Genomic DNA, 18,824 nt, shown 5'->3' on the forward strand with positions numbered 1-18,824 from the left:
GCATTGGGCTCTTGACTGAAGGCACGGAGCCTGCTTGGGATTCTCTGTCTCCCTCTCTCTCTCTATCCCTCCTCCATTCATTTGTACATTCTTGCGCTCTCTCATAGTAAATACATAAACATTAAGAATATATGTGTGTGTGTGCGTGTGCGCACATGAGTGCGTGCTCTGCAGGGCATTTTTCTGGTAAGTAAACCAGTTTTCCTGGAGATGAGCCTCCCAGGAAGTTGTTTGTTTAATTTAAACGTATCCATTAATCCCTCTGTGACTGTCCAGTATTAAGGAATGCTAGATCATTATCTTAAAGTCCTTATAATATCCAAAAGTAATATAAAAGTGAAGAAACTATTCAAATTTAACAAGTTGAGAGAAATCTAATAGTGCAATTAGAAGTTTTCATAATTCTGGGGCACCTGGGTGGCTCAGTTGGTTAAGCATCTGACTTTGGCGCAGGTCATGATCTTGTGGTTCCCGGGTTTGAGCCTCACATCAAACTGTGCTGACAGCTCAGAGCTTGGAGTTGGCTTCAGATTCTGTGTCTCCCTCTCTTTCTGCCCCTCCCCCACTCAACACTCACTCTCAAAAATAAAAACATTTAAAAAATTTAAAACGAGAAGTTTTCATGATTTTAAGAACTCGTTAAGCATGTAGTAAGAAATTAGGTAATATGTGAAACTAGAAAACAATATTTACTCCTTTTTACTATTAAGTGAAATTGTAAAGTGAATAATAAGGTTAAGCATAGAAAATAAATTTGTTGCTTAAGGAATTCTTTTTTTTTTTTAATTTTTAATGTTTTATTTATTTCCAGGAGAGAGAGAGAGACAGCGTGAGCAGGGGAGGGTCAGAGAGAGAGGGAGTCACAGACTGAAACAGGCTCCAGGCTCTGAGCTGGCAGTCAGTACAGAGCCCGATGCGGGGCTCGAACCCACGAACCGCGAGATCATGACCTAAGCGAAAGTCAGACGCTTGACCGACTAAGCCACCCAGGCGCCCCTGCTTAAGGAATTCTTTAAAAATTCTCCTATATCAGGCTTTTTAGAACATGAGTTACATGGACATTTGGATGTTTTAGTTTTTATATATTTCATGTTCCATTTTAAAATCTCCTGAGAAAAATTCTTCTGGAGAGAAAACCTAACAAATATTCATAATAGTTTGGCTATAGCAAAAACAGATTGTGCTGAAAACAAGAGGATAGTAGGTAGAGTACAGGGGTCTTTATCTCATATATTATTCCTTTCACAGGCAGCCCTATTTATTGTCCTTTTCCAGATATCTTGTACCTTAAATAATGAAACTAGTTCTAGGGAAGAAAAGGTGCCATATCCATCACAGCACATACTTATTTTTTAGATTACATTACATAATCTTGATACAAGGAATTCATACTACTAAATAAAGTTAAATACCTTACTATTTAAGAAGTAGACCTGGGTTGGGGCGCTTGGGTAACTCAGTTGGTTAAGCGTCTGACTTCAGCTCAGGTCATGATCTCGTAGTTTATGAATTCTAGCCCAGTGTCAGGCTCTGCGCTGACCGCTCTGAGCTTGGAGCCTGCTTTGGATTCTGTATCTCCCTCTCTTTCTGTCCCTCCCCCTCTTGTGCTCTATCCCTCTGTCTCTCAAAAATAAATACTAAAAAAAAAAAAAAAAAAAAAAAACTGGATTAAAGTACTAGCTCTGTCACATCATAAGTGTGTGACTTGAGTAAGCTTCTAAACCTTTTTTTAATGTTTTATTTATTTTTGAGAGAGAGTGTACACAAGAGCGCTCAAGAATGGGGGAGGGGCAAGGAGAGAGAGGGACAGAGGATTGAAATGGGCTCTGTGTTGACTGCAGCGAGTCTGATGTGGGATTCCAACTCAACAAACTGAGATCATGATGAGAGTCTAAGTCAGACACTCAGTTGACTGAGCCACCCAGGTTCTCCTAAACCACTCTGATTCTTTACTTCCTCATTTGTAAAATGGGAAAATAATTGGGGTTTTTGGGAGAATTAAATGAGACAGCCATCAGTATGAGTTATCTGTTGATGTCATTATCACTGTATTTATATCATGTATATATATTAGGTATTTCTTATTGGCTCGTTCTGATCCGGATCCCAAGGCTCCTGCTAGTAAAGCCTTTACTGGATTTATTGTGGAAGCAGATACCCCAGGAGTGCAAATTGGAAGAAAGGTAAAGTGTGTATTTATCAGTGATAAGGTTTCAAATACTATTGTAAGTATAAATTTCAAAAATACTATTTCAGTTTCCTTTATTGAAACCATTTTTTATAGTAAATTGAAATAAAAATAAAGCTGGTTTTTAAATTTTTAATTCCAGTTAACATACAGTGTTCTATATTAGTTTCAGGTGTACAATCTAGTGATTCAGCACTTTCACACATCACCGTGTGTTCATCATAAGTGCACTCCTTAATCCCCATCACCTATTTAACCCATCCCTAAAAATTAAACTGTGTTTTCATGTTATTAGGTGAAATAGCCTATATATTGCTGAAGATTTTAAGTTGAGGATAATCATTGTGATTCATTATTTGAAAAACTGGCCATTCGTGGTGCCAGTCTATACAGAATGCTAATAACAGCTGTGAGGGTTAATGAAGCAGAAATCAAACTGTCATTTATATGGCCTGCCCAATAATAAGAGTTTTAGACATTTCCAAAGACTTTCCTACTCTTTTTCATTCCTCACAGCAGCCTTTTAGGTTAGGATAAGTGGTATTATGCCCCTCATATTTTTTAAAACAATACCCAGGATCACATAACACTAAGAGAAAAATCTGTGCCTTGAGGAAAGTGGAAATGGTAAAGAGACTTGAATGTGGGAAGGCAAGAAAAATTTTATTTAAATAAGAAAAGGTAATTTAATGTATTTGAGAGTGTGGAGATAATTTAGCAATAGCATTTAAAGTAGACTAAAAAGAAGAGTTTAAAATTTAACAAATCAAAGTAGGAAAGAAATGAAGTTATTAAAGTAGACCTAGTGAGAGCTAAGGAAATATGATTAAGATTTAACTCTGAGACTAGGAAGAGGAGACTCAGTTTTACAACTGTAAAACTCTTTGCAAAATGAGTTTGTAAAAAAGAAAATATTGAAGGCAAAGGAGGAATTATGGAAGTTTATTAAAGAGTTCCTAAATGTTACGTGAATATATATATTCTTCATGGGGAATGGCATATATTATCTGGTGGTGAGACAGTAGACTAAGAGTGGCATAACCTGAACTGGAAAAGCTAATTTGGACTGACCAACTTACGCAGACTTCTGAACCAGTCATGTGTATTAATATAATCTTGTTTTATTAAAAGTCATCAGAATCTCTCTGTTGTACCCAAACCTCTTGAAAATGGAAAAATCTGGGGGGGGTGGAAAGAAAGAAAGAAAATGGGAACATAGTAGAATACATAAGAGGGGTCATTTTTCTTTTAGGTCATAGAATATTAAAAGTGGAAGATGTACACGTTATTTCAGTCTGTTTACTGAATATTGAAACTGAGATCCAAGTAAATGATTTTACTCACTGTAACATACTTAGATGTGGTGTTGAAATCACTACTAAGGTGTCCTCAGAACTTGTCCAATGTGGTTTCTGACACCATTATTCTCTGTTTTCTTTTATGAGTAGATATTATAAGCTGTACTTTACAAATAAAGCTATAATGAGGTTGTTGTATATAATAGAGTGTAAGAATGGATGGGCTTCTTCCAAGCAAATCGGTTTTTTTTTTTAATGTTTATTTTTGAGAGAAAGAGAGAGAGAAAGACAGAACATGAGTGGAGGAGGGCCAGAGAGAGAGGGAGACACAGAATCCAAAGCAGGCTCCAGGCTCTGAACTGTCAGCACAGAGCCTGACGTGTGGCTAGAACTCAGAAACAGCGAGATCATGACCTGAGCCGAAGTCAGACGCTTAACTGCTTAACCAACTGAACCACCCAGGTCCTATTCATGTTTTATTCATGTTTCCCTTTTAGGGATGGTTGCTAGAAGACTTAAGGCCAAGTTTTTGGCCATCTCTAGAAAGTGTAAAGGACCAAACTTTTTTTTTCAGTAATAAATTCACTTCCTGTTGTATTTTTTTCCCAATTTTCTCACTTAAAAAAAAATCTCTAATTCAATAAATACTTATTATTATTGAGTTCATCTTGTGTACTTGGCACTATTCTGGTGTTGGGGATACTCTGTGAGGATCAGAACAGACAAAAATCCCTGCCCTTGGGGAGCTTGCTTTCTAGTGAGAGAGAAAGATAATTATATTGCATTTACTTAAACCTCCTTAAATCTTTTTTTGAAATATATGGGCAGTTTACAAATTTATGAAATTTGGTATTTTAAAAAATATTTTCTGTTTTAGAAATCATTTGGCTTGAGATGAGTCCAGCAAGCATTTTGGTTTTAAATATTCTAGTATTTGGAGTGAGTCTGGGAAACAGGATAGAGTAAACTGTTTTCATAAACAGTGTTTTCTCATTATATTAAGAAAGGGTCTAAGGCAATAGAGTTTGTTGACTTATAAAGACAAAAAGAAAAAGATGTTGGTTTCTTTCTTGGTTAAACTGTATATTATTGTTACTATTTCTCAAGCCCAAAAGCAGACTATTAATATTAAAGCAAGCAAGCAAAAGAGTTTGTTAACAGCTATATATTCCCATTTTCCTTGCTTCTATTAACTAACTGCTTATTAAAAATTAGATTAAAATGTTTTTTCCTTAAGGAGAAGAGTCACAATATCTGCAGCTTCCTTTCAGCTAATTCAGGAAATAATGCTAATAGTTACACACACAAAACACAGAAACAAAGCAAATGTGACAAAATGTTAATAATGGGTGAATAGAGGTAAAAGGTACATAGGTATTTGTTATACTACTCTTACAGCTCTTTTGTTGGTTTGAAAAATTTCAAAGTAAAAAATTGAGGGGATATAGCTACTTTGGTAGTTTCTTATAAAGTTAAATATTCACTTACCGCATATCCAGCACTCCTACATATTTATCCAAGAAAAATGAAAACAAAGGCCTATTCACAAATGTTTGTAGCAACTTTATATAAATGCTAAAAACTGGAGTGGAAGGGGAATGTCCATCCATTGGTGAGTAGATAATGGATATATGATCCATCCATACAGTGGAATACTACTCAGCAATAAAAGAAATAAATTACTGAGCAGCAGCAATATCTCAGAAGCACTCTGCTAAGAGAAAGGTCAGGCCTAGAAGGCACTTATTACTCATTATTATTCTACTTACATGACATTCTAGAAAAGAAAAAAAAATACATGGACAGAGATCAGATCAGTGGTTGTTGCAGATTGGGAGTAAAGTAAGGGTATTGACTAAAAAGGGGCACAAGGGAATATTTCTGGGGTGCTGAAATAGTCTGTATCTTGACTGTGGTAGTGGTTCCACATAATGCATTTGTAAAAATTGTTAGAAATTTTAAAGAGGGGGGATGCCTGGGTGGCTCAGTCAGTTAAGTGTCTGACTCTTGGTTTCAGCTCAGGTCATGATATCATGGTTTGAGGGTTCAAGCCCCAGGTCAGACTCTATGCTGACAGCTTGAAGCCTGCTTGAGATTCTTTCCCTCTCCTCTCTCCCTGCTTCACCTCTGCTCACCCTCTCTCTGTCACAAAATAAATAAATATTTAAAAAAAAAAAAAAGAAATTTTAAAGAGGAATTTTCTGGTATGTAAATTCTACTTCAGTAAACCTGATTTTAAGAACGAGTTGGTACATTACTTTGCTAACTCTATTAAGCTAAAGTTAAACATCCCAAATCAGATTATGTTTGCTAAATGATTATCCTAACATTCATGGTAAAAAAAAAGATAGCCTTCAAACATATGATGAAATTTGTCTTTGTAGTTAATATTTACATGTAGACCTTTAGAGTATTGTTGGTTTCAGAGTTTGAGAAACAATTGTTTTAGACTAGGGGTTGACAAACTTTTTTTGTAAAGATCCAGATTATACGGGCGCCTTGGTGGCTCAGTTGGTTAAGTGTCCAACTTCAGCTCAGGTCATAATTTCGCAGTTCATGAGTTCAAGCCCCTATTTGGGCTCTGTACTGACAGCTCAGAGCCTGGAGCCAGCTTCAAATTCTGCCTCTCCTTGCTCTCTCTGCCTCTCGCCACTCGTGCTCTGTCTCTCACTCAAAAAATAAACATTAGAAAAAAGAGCCAGATTATAAATATTTTAAGACTTGGAGAACCACAAGGTCTCTATCCTAGCTAACTCAATTCTACTATATCAAGAAAGTACCCATAGATTATATATAAGCAAATAGGTATTGACTCTTCCAATAAAGCTTTCTTTATAAAACAAGCATAAGCCATTGTTTGACAACCCCTGTTTTAGATAATTGCAGAAAATCCTAAAACAGGTTAAAGCAAAAATTCATGCTAGCTTAAAAAATGTTCCTTAACATATATTGTTTTCCTCATTAGGAATTAAATATGGGTCAGCGATGTTCAGATACAAGAGGAATTATCTTTGAAGATGTGAAAGTGCCCAAAGAAAATGTTTTGATTGGTGAGGGAGCTGGTTTCAAAATTGCAATGGGAGCTTTTGATAAAACCAGACCACCAGTAAGTAATATCAATGACCTGATAATCTTTATGGGATCTTTTTTTTTTTAATCTTCTTTTACTCATTACATTGAGTAGTTTTATTTATACATGGTCTATTTGGTGTGTATTTCTTTTTAAATATCTACTTCTTTTATTAAGGATGGAGAGATACTGTCACTTTTCTTTATTTTTTTAGAATTGTTCAACTGTCTTGCCACCTGTTAAAAAATTATTTTAGCAAACACAAAATTACTGTAGTCACTGTTGATTTACAGACAGACAGTCCATACTTAATCATTCCTGCTAATATGTGCTCATATCCTTTTCCCTTACTCAGTAGGAATATTTTCCCTAACAAGCTTTCCCTTGTTACACAGAAGAAATGACTTGTCTCTAGGCTATGATCCTGTGCCTCACTAATGCCTTTAATTTATAAAATATAAATTTAAATGCTTGTTCTTCCCCATCTCTTCTTTGGTGTCCTCAAGATATACGCCATGTTCTCTTTGTATAATCCTTAACTTAGAATTTAAGCAAATAGGCACTGTACTGTGTTTTAAAGACAACATAAACTTTTGCTTTGTAAAATTTTAAACTACTAGGTAGCAGCTGGTGCTGTGGGACTAGCACAGAGAGCTTTGGATGAAGCTACCAAGTATGCCCTGGAGAGGAAAACTTTTGGAAAGCTGCTTGTAGAGGTAATTTTAATTTTTTAAACATTTTTTTAATGTTTATTTATTTCTGAGAGAGAGAGAGTGAGTGGGGGAGGGACAGAGAGAGGGAAACACAGAAATCTGAAGCAAGCTCCAGGCTCCCAGCTGTCAGCACAGAGTCTGATGCGGGCCTCGAGCCCACGAACCGTGAGATCATGACCTGAGCAAAAGTGGGACGCTTAACCCACTGAGCCACCCTGGTGCCCCTAGAGGTAATTTTAATACTATACTTGCTGTATTCAAATCACATTCAGATTAAAATGCAGAGTCCTTACAATGGGCTTCTATCAGCCACACTGGCCTTTTGCTCATCTTTCCTTTTACTCTTCCCCCAGAAAATCCACTTCCTCATTCATTTCACTAAGAATCTGCTCTAGTCACCCAATGAAAAATACCTCCAGCATTCTATATACTAATACCACTTATTTTTTTTTCATAGTTCTTAACACCACTCAACATTATATCATGTATGTGTTTGTTTATTATTTCTCCTAACTCTCTCACTCAAATGTCAGCTCCACATAGGCTATGGATTTCTGTTTTGGTAACCTGTATACTGCTAGTACTTAGGATACATTTCCACTATGAACTTCTATTTAGTTCATTCAACAAATAGTAATTGAACACCTACTATATTAAAATACTAATAACTGAATGCTTTCTCTCTTCCACGCACTATTCTAAGGGGTTTACATGTATTAACTCATTTAATCTTCACAATACTGTGGAATGGGGACTTTTAGTCCCATTTACTGCATGTATAAACATTACGTATTAGATACGTCCAACCTCATATATAATGGAACCCAGATTCGAACTTCTGAGTAGTCACCTAAAGAGTATGTTCTTTCGCACACTACATGTGCCATGTCCAGGAAAAGAAAAGAAATTTGACATAGTCTCCGTGCTCAGAGACCTTGGAAATATGATACATATCTTAAAACAAGTGTTAAGCAATAATATAGAACAATATAAGATTAAGTCTCTAAATGAGAGCTATAGACAGGGTTAGAGAAACCGAAAGGAAAGACTGTTGGGGTGGGCCTGATGTATTACAGGAATTCTGAGTGGTATTTAGAACAGGGTTTCTCAAAGCATGGGCTGAAGAGAAACTGAATGAGACTCATGGGGATTTTTTCATCAGAATCTCAGAAGAGAAGAATGTGCCTCTTATACCAGGTTGCTAAAGCTGTGGTGAAATAAGTGTTTCTGTATATGGCCAGTGGGAATATAATTTGATAAAACTTTTATGAACCATATTTTTGCAATATATATCAAAAGTACCTAACTTTGGGCTCACAGTACAGTGGTTATTCTATAGCTGTATTTCATAAGATAGGTATCTTTCAGATATACTCCATAAGGACAGTATGACATACCTATAGCTTATTCATTTCAGCATTATATAGAAACAAGCAAAATGTTGATCATCCATACAGTGGAATACTTTGCAGTATAAAGAAGTTCTTTATGTATTAATATAGAAAGCACTCAGATTTATTGATAAGAAAGCAAGGGACACCTGGGTGGCTCAGTCAGTTAAGTGTCTGACTTTAGCTCAGGTCATAATCTCACAGTTTGTGAGTTCGAGTTCTGAGTTAGACTCTGTGCTGACAACCCGGAGCCTGGATCCTGCTTCAGATTCTGTGGGTCCCTCCCCTGTTCAAACTCTGTCTCTGTCTCTCTCTCAAAAATAAACATTAAAAAATTTTATTTTAATAAAAAATACATTTAACAAAAGCAAAATGAAGAATCATCAACATGGCAAGCAAGCATTATGAGTAAAAAAGGGAGAGATTATGAATGTATTTGCTTTTATGTGTGTCTCATATCTCTGAGAAGGTGAAAACAGTTAACCTGGTTACACCTAGGAAGGGGAAGGCAGGAGTTGGGGAGAGCAGGATGATAGAAGAAGGAGGAAAGTTTAAAATTCAAACTGGTGGATGGATTACCTATTTAAAAAATAGAGTGAAAACTAAAAACAAAACAACTTGAAAGAATCATTGGCTTAGAAGAATGGGCACAACCAGGCAGGTAGACCTAAGGGAGGATATTTCTCTCCTTGTTCCGTATAGGAATTATTTACAGTAATCATTGCCTCCTCTTAAGACTCGATTACCATGCTAATCTCAAGCAACTTGTCACATTCAAAAATAGTGTGTGTTTTTTAAAAATACAGTAAATATAAGAAATTGAACAGTTTAGTTTTTTGTATTTTGTGACCTTTGGTTCATATTAGTCTGCACACAGTCATAAGTTTTGTGGTTTTTATTACCTCTTAGTCTTCAAAACCTATTTTGATGTTGCCTACTATGGAAAGCATCTTTCTAATCATTTTGGTATTTTTGTTTCTGAATGCCTATAGGCTTTCTTTTAATATGTATTATTTTAAAGCATATTCCATTCCATGTTCATTGTAGAATAATTTATGTTATACAGTATAAATAAAATTGAGTAATAAAACTGCTTCATGATCCCATTGTCCAGAGATACAGTGACCATCTTGCTATATATTCGTTTTTTCAATGAATATATTTTTCAAAATCTGTAACCATAGAGTATTTTGAAATTTTTACTGATCAGTACACAGAAACATATTTCTATCCTACACCATTTTGGCTATAAAACTCATAGAACACTTACCGTCTTATTAAAGGTACTTGTCTTAGGTCTTCTCTTTGATTGTGAACCTCTATTGGAGGATAAGAAGCATTTTTATTCGTCTTTGTCATGGCATTTACTTTCCTCTGTCAGAATCTGATACAGTGACAAATTATTTTTCACTGTATCTATAGTAATTTTCTTTAAAAAGTCCCAGCAGAGGCACCTGGCTGGCTGAGTTGGTAGAGCATGTGACTCTTGATCTCAGGATTCTGAGTTCAAGCCCTATGTCAGGGATAGAGTTATCTTAAAAATACATACGTAAGTCCCAGCAGACACCCAGGAGGATACATAAAATTTTCGTGGCATTTTACCAGAAATGCATAACTTCATTCCAGCTTTGAGAAAACATCAAACAAACCCAAATTGAGGGACATTCTACAAAAAAACCCCCAGAAAACAAAAACCACCACTCAGGGTTCTAAAGCAGTGCCAAGGTCATGAGAGACAAGGAAAAACTAAAGGATCCTAACAGCTTGGGGAAGACTAAGAAGAAATAATAGTTGAAATTTTAGATGGGAACCCTAAACAAAAAAAATGACATTAGTGGAAAACTTGGCCAAATTTGAATAAAGTGTATAGTTTAGTTGATAATATTCTAGTAACATTAATGGCTAATACCCTGTTCTTAGTCATTATAGTATGGTTATGTAACATGTTGACATTAGAGGAAGCAGAGTGTAACTTTTTACGTCCAAAATTAGTTTTTTAAAGTAAAAAATTCCAGGAGAAAAACTTTTAAAAAGTTTTTTTTTAGTGGGGTGCCTGGGTGGCTCAGTAGGTTGAGCATCCAGCTTCTGCTCAGGTCATGATCTCACCTTTAAGGAGTTTAAACTCCGCATGGAGCTTGTTGCTCTCTGTGAAGAGCCTGCTTTGGATCCTCTCCGCCCCTCACCCTCTCACACGCTCATGTGCTCCCTCTCTCTCAAAAATAAACTTTAAAGTTTTTTTAGTTAGCATATATCCTTAAACTTTTTTCTTTTTAATTCTAGCACCAAGGAATATCATTTTTGCTGGCTGAAATGGCAATGAAAGTTGAACTAGCTAGAATGGGTTACCAGAGAGCAGCCTGGGAGGTTGATTCTGGTCGCCGAAATACCTACTATGCCTCTATAGCAAAGGCATTTGCTGGAGATATTGTAAATCAGTTAGCTGCTGATGCTGTACAGATTTTTGGAGGCAATGGATATAATACAGAATATCCTGTAGAAAAACTAATGAGGGATGCCAAGATCTATCAGGTAAGGTTAAAAATTATTTTTGTAGTTTTTTAAGTAAAAGAATATTCATAGATGACAGAGCAGATTTCTGATTATTTAGGGAGTTTGTGCCATTAGTAATAAACTATCAATAGATGGGTGTAAGCTGAAGTTTTTAAAACTTATTAATACAGAAGAATGTTACCTTTAAGTATATGTCTTAAGAGAGAATAGGCTAACAACAAAGTGAATGGTACAGACAAGTACATTTATGTCTGGATCAGGCATCTTTGATTCTTAACATCCTAGCTGATCATAGTCTACTCTTTGCTCTCCCAGAAGTATGTATATCATTAAAAAAATTATTTTAGAGGCATCTGGGTGGCTCAGTTGGGCTCAAAAATCAACTTTTGATTTCAGCTCAGGTCATGATCCCAGGGTTGTGGGATCAATCTCCACATCAGGCTCCATGTTCAGCATGGAGCCTGCTTGATATTCTTTCTCTCTCCCTCTGCCCCTCTCCCCCACTCATACTCTCTTATTTGAGAAATAAGTTATTTTATTTTGAATCATGCTTAACAACTCTTGAATTGATTAAAACCATATTTGGGAGTAAAACAACATGAAGAGACCGTGATGTCGTGGTCAGAAAAACTAAGAGATAGGGATAATTTGGTAAATAAGATATAAATGCACATGTTCTCCACATGTCGCTTAAGTACTTTTAACCCATGGTCCTCAGTATCTCTTCCCTTGCTTCCCTCTATCCCCAACCAATTATTTGGCAAATCCAGTCATTTGAAATCTGGAGGTAGAATCCTAGAATGCTAGAGTAAGAAGGAAATTTAGACATTGCAGCCTCTGAATTTAGACATGAAAAACTGAGGACCAGGATTTGTGCCTTATCCAAAGTTATAGGTTTATCTGGTGAAACTGTCTCTCTCCTGAAGCCTATAAGCCTATAATTATTATTGTTATCAGTCATTTACTAGAAGTTCATCTGAGAAGACAAACTGTAACAAATTTGCTAGAGTTTAAACTGGAAGTAAGGGCTGGCTACTCAGATTGTTTCAGTAAAGCCAAATCATTCCAGCATCTTTTTCTTTAGCAACTCTGTTTCTTAGGCAGCAAGAGAGAAAATTAGGTGTAAGAAGAAAAGTGGAAAATGACTGAAGGTGACAACTGGGTAAAAACAATTCAGAAAAGTTGAATAAATATTTTTGCAGTGTTTAACTTTTAGATTTCCCAAACTTTTTGAAATGTTATTATCCTTTAATTTTTTTGAGTCCCAAAATTTTGGTAAATGCCTTTTTATAATTGAACTAATCTTTATTTTAGAGAATTATAGATTTTCATGGGTTTCACACAATCCGGTTTTGGAATCACTGTAGACTACAGACCCTGTATATGGTTTGATTCAATTTGGTATTACAATGGAGCTTATATTATGGTCCAAAATATTGAGTAAATTGAAGGGTTTATGTAATGAAGATATTTCACATACATCTGTTTTTTTCTTGCAGATTTATGAAGGTACAGCACAGATTCAAAGGCTTATTATAGCCCGTGAACACGTTGGCAGGTATAAAAAATAAAGAGATTGCTATAAAACATGATTAATTGTTGAGTAATTAGAACGCAATCTACCTTTTAAGATAAAGGCCTCAAAGATATTTTCTGGTAAAATTTTAAAATAATTGCACTTACATTGAACCTATGCCACTGATTCTAATACTAGCTTTACACTTTTGTTTAAATGACTTGCTTTTTCTCAAACAGGTTTGGTTTCACTAAAATTACGTGTTATCCTTATACCACTGTACTTGAATTACATTAACCTAGAAAAGTACATTTGTTTTGTTACTCCAATCACTTAAAGAAACAGAAACTCTTTGGATTTCAGTATTTTCCCAATGACATTTTTGAAAAGTGGGCTTATAAAAGTATTCAGAATGTTCCAAAATTTACATTAGAAAGCACTGTAGAATTTGGATGCCATCAAGTAACTTGCTGGTGACTTTGTAGACCTCGTGGTATTCTAGTGGAGGAATTTATTTTGCTACAATTTGGAAAGTATTTCTTTTCAGTTTTGTATAATAATAGTAAAAAAATTGATGTTCATATTCTCTCATCATACAATGGCTAGAAGTTATTGAAAATCTTGTTTAATTCTGAGCCTGCATGTCACTTGGCCTTATTTAAAAATAAATCAAGAAAATATGCCTTAAATATTTTTATATGATTCTTAATATCTGAGTAGCTTTTGGTCTATCGTACACAATCTCATTTCATGTGCATGCATTATGAAAAGAAACAAATAAAATTGTTCAGTGCTTATTTAGTGTCTCTGTGTTCTCCCCAGGAAGTTTTATTACTTCATATAATAGTGAATTTGTGATTTATTTACTGTCATGAAAAAGCTTCATGTTTTGATTTTGAACTGCATGAAGTTACTGCCCGTTTTTCACTAGATTATATTATTAGATTTTCAAAAAATATAAATATAAAATAATGTAAGAACAAAGTTTGTGAATTTAGTATTTCTTTGTAATATTAAACATCAAATGCTGCTAAAATACGTTATACTAATTGGTGTTTCTGACACCACTTCTGATTTTCTGATTCTGCACCAACTGGGCATCCTATAGTTCAATGGCACACACAATACTCAGGAAAAACACTTTACATACTTTACTGATCTATTATAAAGGATACAACTGAGGAACAGCCAAATATAAGAGATAGACATGTAGAGCAAGCTGTAAGGTGAGAGCTTTCATACCTTCTCTTGTTGCACCACCCTCCTAGTACCTCAGTTCTCCGTCTCTTGTTCAGGAGTTTTTAAGGAGACTCTTCCTCCCTTATCTCCTCCCCTTAGATCAAGGGTGGGGCTGAATGTTCCTACCCGTATTAGTGGGGTAGGGCTGCCAGAATAAAATGTTGCAGGCTGGACTACTTACACAACTGAACTTTAGTTTCTTACAGTTCTGGAGGCCAGAAGTCCAAGATCAAGGTGCCATCTGGGTTGGTTTCTGGTGAGATCTCATCCTGGCTTGTAGAGTGCCACCTTCTCACTGTGTTCTCACATGGCCTTGTCTGTGACATGCATGGGGAGAGAAAGCTCGGGTGTCTTTCTTTTCAAATAAGGACACCAGTTTTATTAGATTAGGGCCCTACCTTTATGACTTCATTTAACCTTAATCACCTGTCTCACAGTCCACATCCAAATACAATCACATGGGGAAAGGTTAGGGCTTCAATTTTGTGGGAACACAATTCAGTCCCTAACACCACCATCTGATTACTTAATCTTTCTGGTGATCAGGCCTATCCTAAATTCCTATCTAGGGGCCCCACCCTAAGTCACTTCATTAGCATAAACTCAGATGCCATCTTTTGTAAGGTGTTTGTCATGAAAAACAACAGATACTTAGGAAATTCCAAGAGTTTTAGGAGTTCAGAGCCAGGGACTGGGGGCAAAGACCAAATACATTCTTCTTTTGCCACACTTAATTATAAAAATGAAAATCTAATCTTTTACAAAAAATATTTAAATGACTGCTTTTTTCATGCTTAATTATGAAATTGTACTTTAATGACACAGATTGGTAAGGAAATTTAGAGACTTTCTAATTGAGTATTACAAAGAAATTACAAGTTAAATAGAATATATTCCAAATGCAGATTCAGATTTGAATTTACAATACTTCATTCCAAAAATTTACCTACCAATTCTAAACATAAATCTTGTAGACATATAAATATATTCCAGAGCCATATGATGATAATATTTATTAACGTACCCTTGATTATAAGTATTAGGCTTTACATAAGTATTTGATTATATAACTATCAAATGAGACTTCTGGTCACTATTAACACAAATGAACTTAAACTACTTTATGAAAAAAGTGAATGGGGCACCTGGCTGGCTCAGTTGCTAGAGCATCTAATTCTTGATTTTAGGGTTATCAGTTCAAGCCCCACTTTGGGCATGGGACCTACTTAAATAAATGAACAAATGTATTTTAAGTACATTGAAGTGCCTCATAGATCAAAAGGGCAGGAATGGAGTCAGTTTTAGAAAGGGTCTTTAAAAATCCCTGTTAGATTTCCTACCACTTATATAAGCTGATTGGCTAGGGACATTACAGCCAGGATGGTGGGAAGAGTCATAGACTACAAACAGGATTGTTAGTTGCCTATATCTGTGAATTAATGGTTCCTGGAAAAGGCAGTTTTGTAACAAAGCTGGTATATTTCTGGCAATTTTAATTACTTTTTAAGGAACGTGCCATAGTCATCAATTTGCATAAAGGGAGAAGAGGTTTTTCCGTGCCTTCTCTGGGTTTAAAAAATGGGTGTTCATGTGACTTTTTGAATGACGTCCTTTTATTTGAATGTATTACCCATAATCAAATAGTCCAAATGTCTTTGGATACTGAACATTAAATCCTGCATAAGTGTCCAGCTTTTGATTTTGGCTCAGGTCATGATCTCAACAGTTGTGAGATCAAGCCCCACATCAGGCTCTGTGCTGAGTATGGAGCCTCCTTGGGATTCTCTCTCTCCCTCTCGTTCTGCCTCTCCCCTGCTCATGCTCTCTATCTCAAAATAAATAAATAACCCTAAAAAAAAAAAAAGAACAAATTCTACAGGAGACACTTTAAAAAATGTTAAAAATTTAATTTAGTGAATGAGGGAACTAATGAGATGTTAAAGCTGTCATAAGGGATGGGGCGCCTAGGTGGCTCAGTCGGTTAAGTGTCCTCTTGATTTTGGCCCAGTTCATGATCTCACAATGAGATTGAGGCCTGCACGGGGCTCTGTGTTAACAGCGCTAGAGCATGCTTGGAATTCTTTCTTTCCCTGTTTGCCCCTCCCTTGCTTGCACTCTGTCCCTCTCCTTTTCTAAATAAATGAATAAGCATTAAAATTTTTTTAAACTGGCAAAAGGGAGAATTTGAAAAACAGACATATAGGCAATTAGAAATGCTTAAAATTTGCTAATCTAAACCTGCTTAATAACTTATAGGGCAATAAAATCTAACGGGGTCATCTTTTCCATGGAGCAGAAATCAACTGTAGTTCATTTGCATTACTATCCATTTTCTATAACTTTAAAAAAAAAAAAAGGCTAGTCAATAGGAAGACAATCATAGGTACATAGCACTTCAGATAAACCTTCAGAATCCATTAGGTAAAACCCAACACTCCACTAAAAGGACACTCAATAATTCCTTTTACCCATTTCCAAGTTTTTGACAGTGTTTCTTGACAGTCTCTTCCTTGTGATCATAAATAACCTGCCACGATTATTTTTGATACAAAAAGGTGGGTTTCATTAGGTTTGGCCTGATAACTGACACAGTGCTAATTAACCGTGTAGGCCTCCTTGCATTTACTTTGGAAATCCAAAGACGTACTTTGCTGAACAATTACCAAAGATGTAGGATTTAAAAAAATTTTTTTTTAATGTTTTATTTACTTCTGAGATAGAAACCCCGTGAGCAGGGGAGGGTCAGAGAGAGAGGGAGACAGAATCTGAAACAGGGCTCCAGGCTTTGAGCTGGCTCTCAGCACAGAGCCCGACACGGAGCTCGAACCCACGAACAGTGAGATCATGACCTGAGCCACCCAGGCACCCCCCAAAGCTGTAGGATTAACTTCTGTCTAAAAGTCTTCATAGGGACACTCAAATTTGACTTTTAAAAGCCTCTATAATTTGCCATCTCAAGGCTAGAGAACCAAAGCCAAGAAACTCTGCACCAGAGTTCTCAAGTAGTACCGATGAATTTTGGTGACTTTCCTCAGCATCTCCAAAATTTACTAAGGTTCCTGGCTTGCCAAAAAGGGCCCTTCCTAACCACCTGTAAAACTGGAACCCTGCAAGCCAGTTACCAATTCCACTTTTACTGGGGCAGCATTGTAGACATGGACTCAACATACATAGTCAGCTTGTTTTTTTAATAATATGCTTGTCAAACCTGATTCAAGGAGAATTATTCTCAAATATGACACTCCAGGTATGGCTTTGGTTACATAATCAATTTGCTTAATTATAAACAAGAATAAAGATTCATGGTGTGCCTGGGTGGCTCAGCCAGTTAAGCATCCAACTTCTCAGGCCATGATCTCACAGTTTGTGGGTTTGAGTCCCAAGTTGGCAGAGCCTGCGTGGGATTCTCTATCTCTCCTTTTCTTTCTCTGCGCCTCCCCCACTGTGCTCTCTCTCAAAACTAAATAAATAAACTTAAAAGATTCATTTTGAATACTGACATAAAATGTAAGGAGATTCAGAAAATGTTTCTGAATTCAAGGGACTCAGTGGGAACCAGACACCATTTTAAATTTCCAGTTCACAAAAGCACAGTCCACTAACCTGAAGAAAGCCTAAGAATTTAAAAGGGCTTCTTCATATACCCATAGAAACAGAACAGTACAACTATATAACTAATATTCCAAACAAGTAACCATGATTAAGTTCCCCTTGTTGGCTCATTCAGTTTTCTGTAATTGCTTTGCAGGGTCTTAAGTCAAGAACTGCTTTCAAGAAGCTGTCTTCTTCCAAACTAAAGAGTCCTAGAAATCCTGACTTAGTTTAATGGTATGGTGTGAAACTTACCTGAGCTATGCCCACTTGGAAGTCTGTACCCAAAAGACGATTCTTTGAAGTATCTATCAATAAAGTACCTGAGTCTTTCCATGAGGCTTTGAATGCATAAACTTTGGCCTGTAGCTTATAGTAGAGCTTTCAAACTAGCATCAGAATAAATCAAACTATTGCAAAGTATTATAAAGTAAAATATGACTGTCTTAGCTCAGGCAACTTTAACAAAACCATAGACTAAGTGGCTTAAGCAACCAACATTTATTTCTTACACTTCTGGAGGCTAGAAAAGTCCAATATTAAAGCACCTGCTCACTTCCCTGTTACAGACTGTTAACTTCGTATATTCTCACAGGCAGAAATAGGGTGAGAGAACTCTCTGGGGTCCCCTTTTTAAAGGGTATTTAAAAAATTTTTTTTAATGTTTATTTATTTTAGAGAGAGACACACACACAGAATGTGAGCAGGGGAGGGTCAGAGAGAGAGGGAGACACAGAATCTGAAGCAGGCTCCAGGCTATGAGCTGTCAACACAGGGCCTGACACAGAGCTCGAAACCACAAACTGTGATATCATGACCTGAGCTGAAGTTGGCCACTTAGCCGACTGAGCCACCCCGGCACCCCTAAAGGGTATTAATTCCATCCATGAGGAGTCCACCTTTATGTGACTTAATTACCTCCCAAACCTTCACTTCCATATACCATCACATTGGGGACTAGGATTTCAACATATAAATTTTGAGAGGTCAAAAACATTCAGTCCATTGTAATGACTAGAACTGAAGATGAGAGTTAATTACTATATCCAATAAAAGAGTGGAAGTAAGTAAAGAGTTTCTATAAAAGCACCGTGCATAACTGTTTCACAAGACTTTAACCATTATTTCCCTTGAGGAAAACAACATTGGCAAATCTCCAGGGACTTTTCATAAAGAACATAATTTTGGCTATGTTTATATTAACAACATTTTATACAAATTTAAGCTAAAGAAGGCTGAGTTGATCTGATTTATTTACCAACTTCTTATGAAGCTCACACAATAGTGTTGATAATTAAATATGGAGC

The 18,824-nt window shown here is 36.1% G+C and overlaps 1 protein-coding gene across 2 annotated transcripts in view; it reads left to right on the forward strand.

Annotated features, from left to right (window-relative positions):
- Window positions 1-13,484, forward strand: part of ACADM (acyl-CoA dehydrogenase medium chain) — a 31,121-nt gene extending 17,637 nt beyond the window's left edge. The window contains exons 8-12 of one of the 2 annotated variants that reach the window (XM_077778987.1): window positions 2,075-2,183; window positions 6,452-6,592; window positions 7,177-7,272; window positions 10,941-11,189; window positions 12,671-13,484. In XM_077778987.1, coding sequence (XP_077635113.1) covers window positions 2,075-2,183; window positions 6,452-6,592; window positions 7,177-7,272; window positions 10,941-11,189; window positions 12,671-12,742 — 667 coding nt within the window. In that variant the 3' untranslated portion in view covers window positions 12,743-13,484. The remainder of the gene's footprint in view (window positions 1-2,074; window positions 2,184-6,451; window positions 6,593-7,176; window positions 7,273-10,940; window positions 11,190-12,670) is intronic. The other variant, XM_077778988.1, reaches the window with a different exon arrangement.
- The last annotated feature ends 5,340 nt before the right edge of the window (window positions 13,485-18,824 follow it).

The sequence above is a fragment of the Crocuta crocuta genome, unplaced genomic scaffold (assembly GCF_008692635.1).
Source record: "Crocuta crocuta isolate KB4526 unplaced genomic scaffold, BGI_CrCroc_1.0 scaffold58, whole genome shotgun sequence".
Lineage (NCBI taxonomy): Eukaryota > Metazoa > Chordata > Mammalia > Carnivora > Hyaenidae > Crocuta > Crocuta crocuta.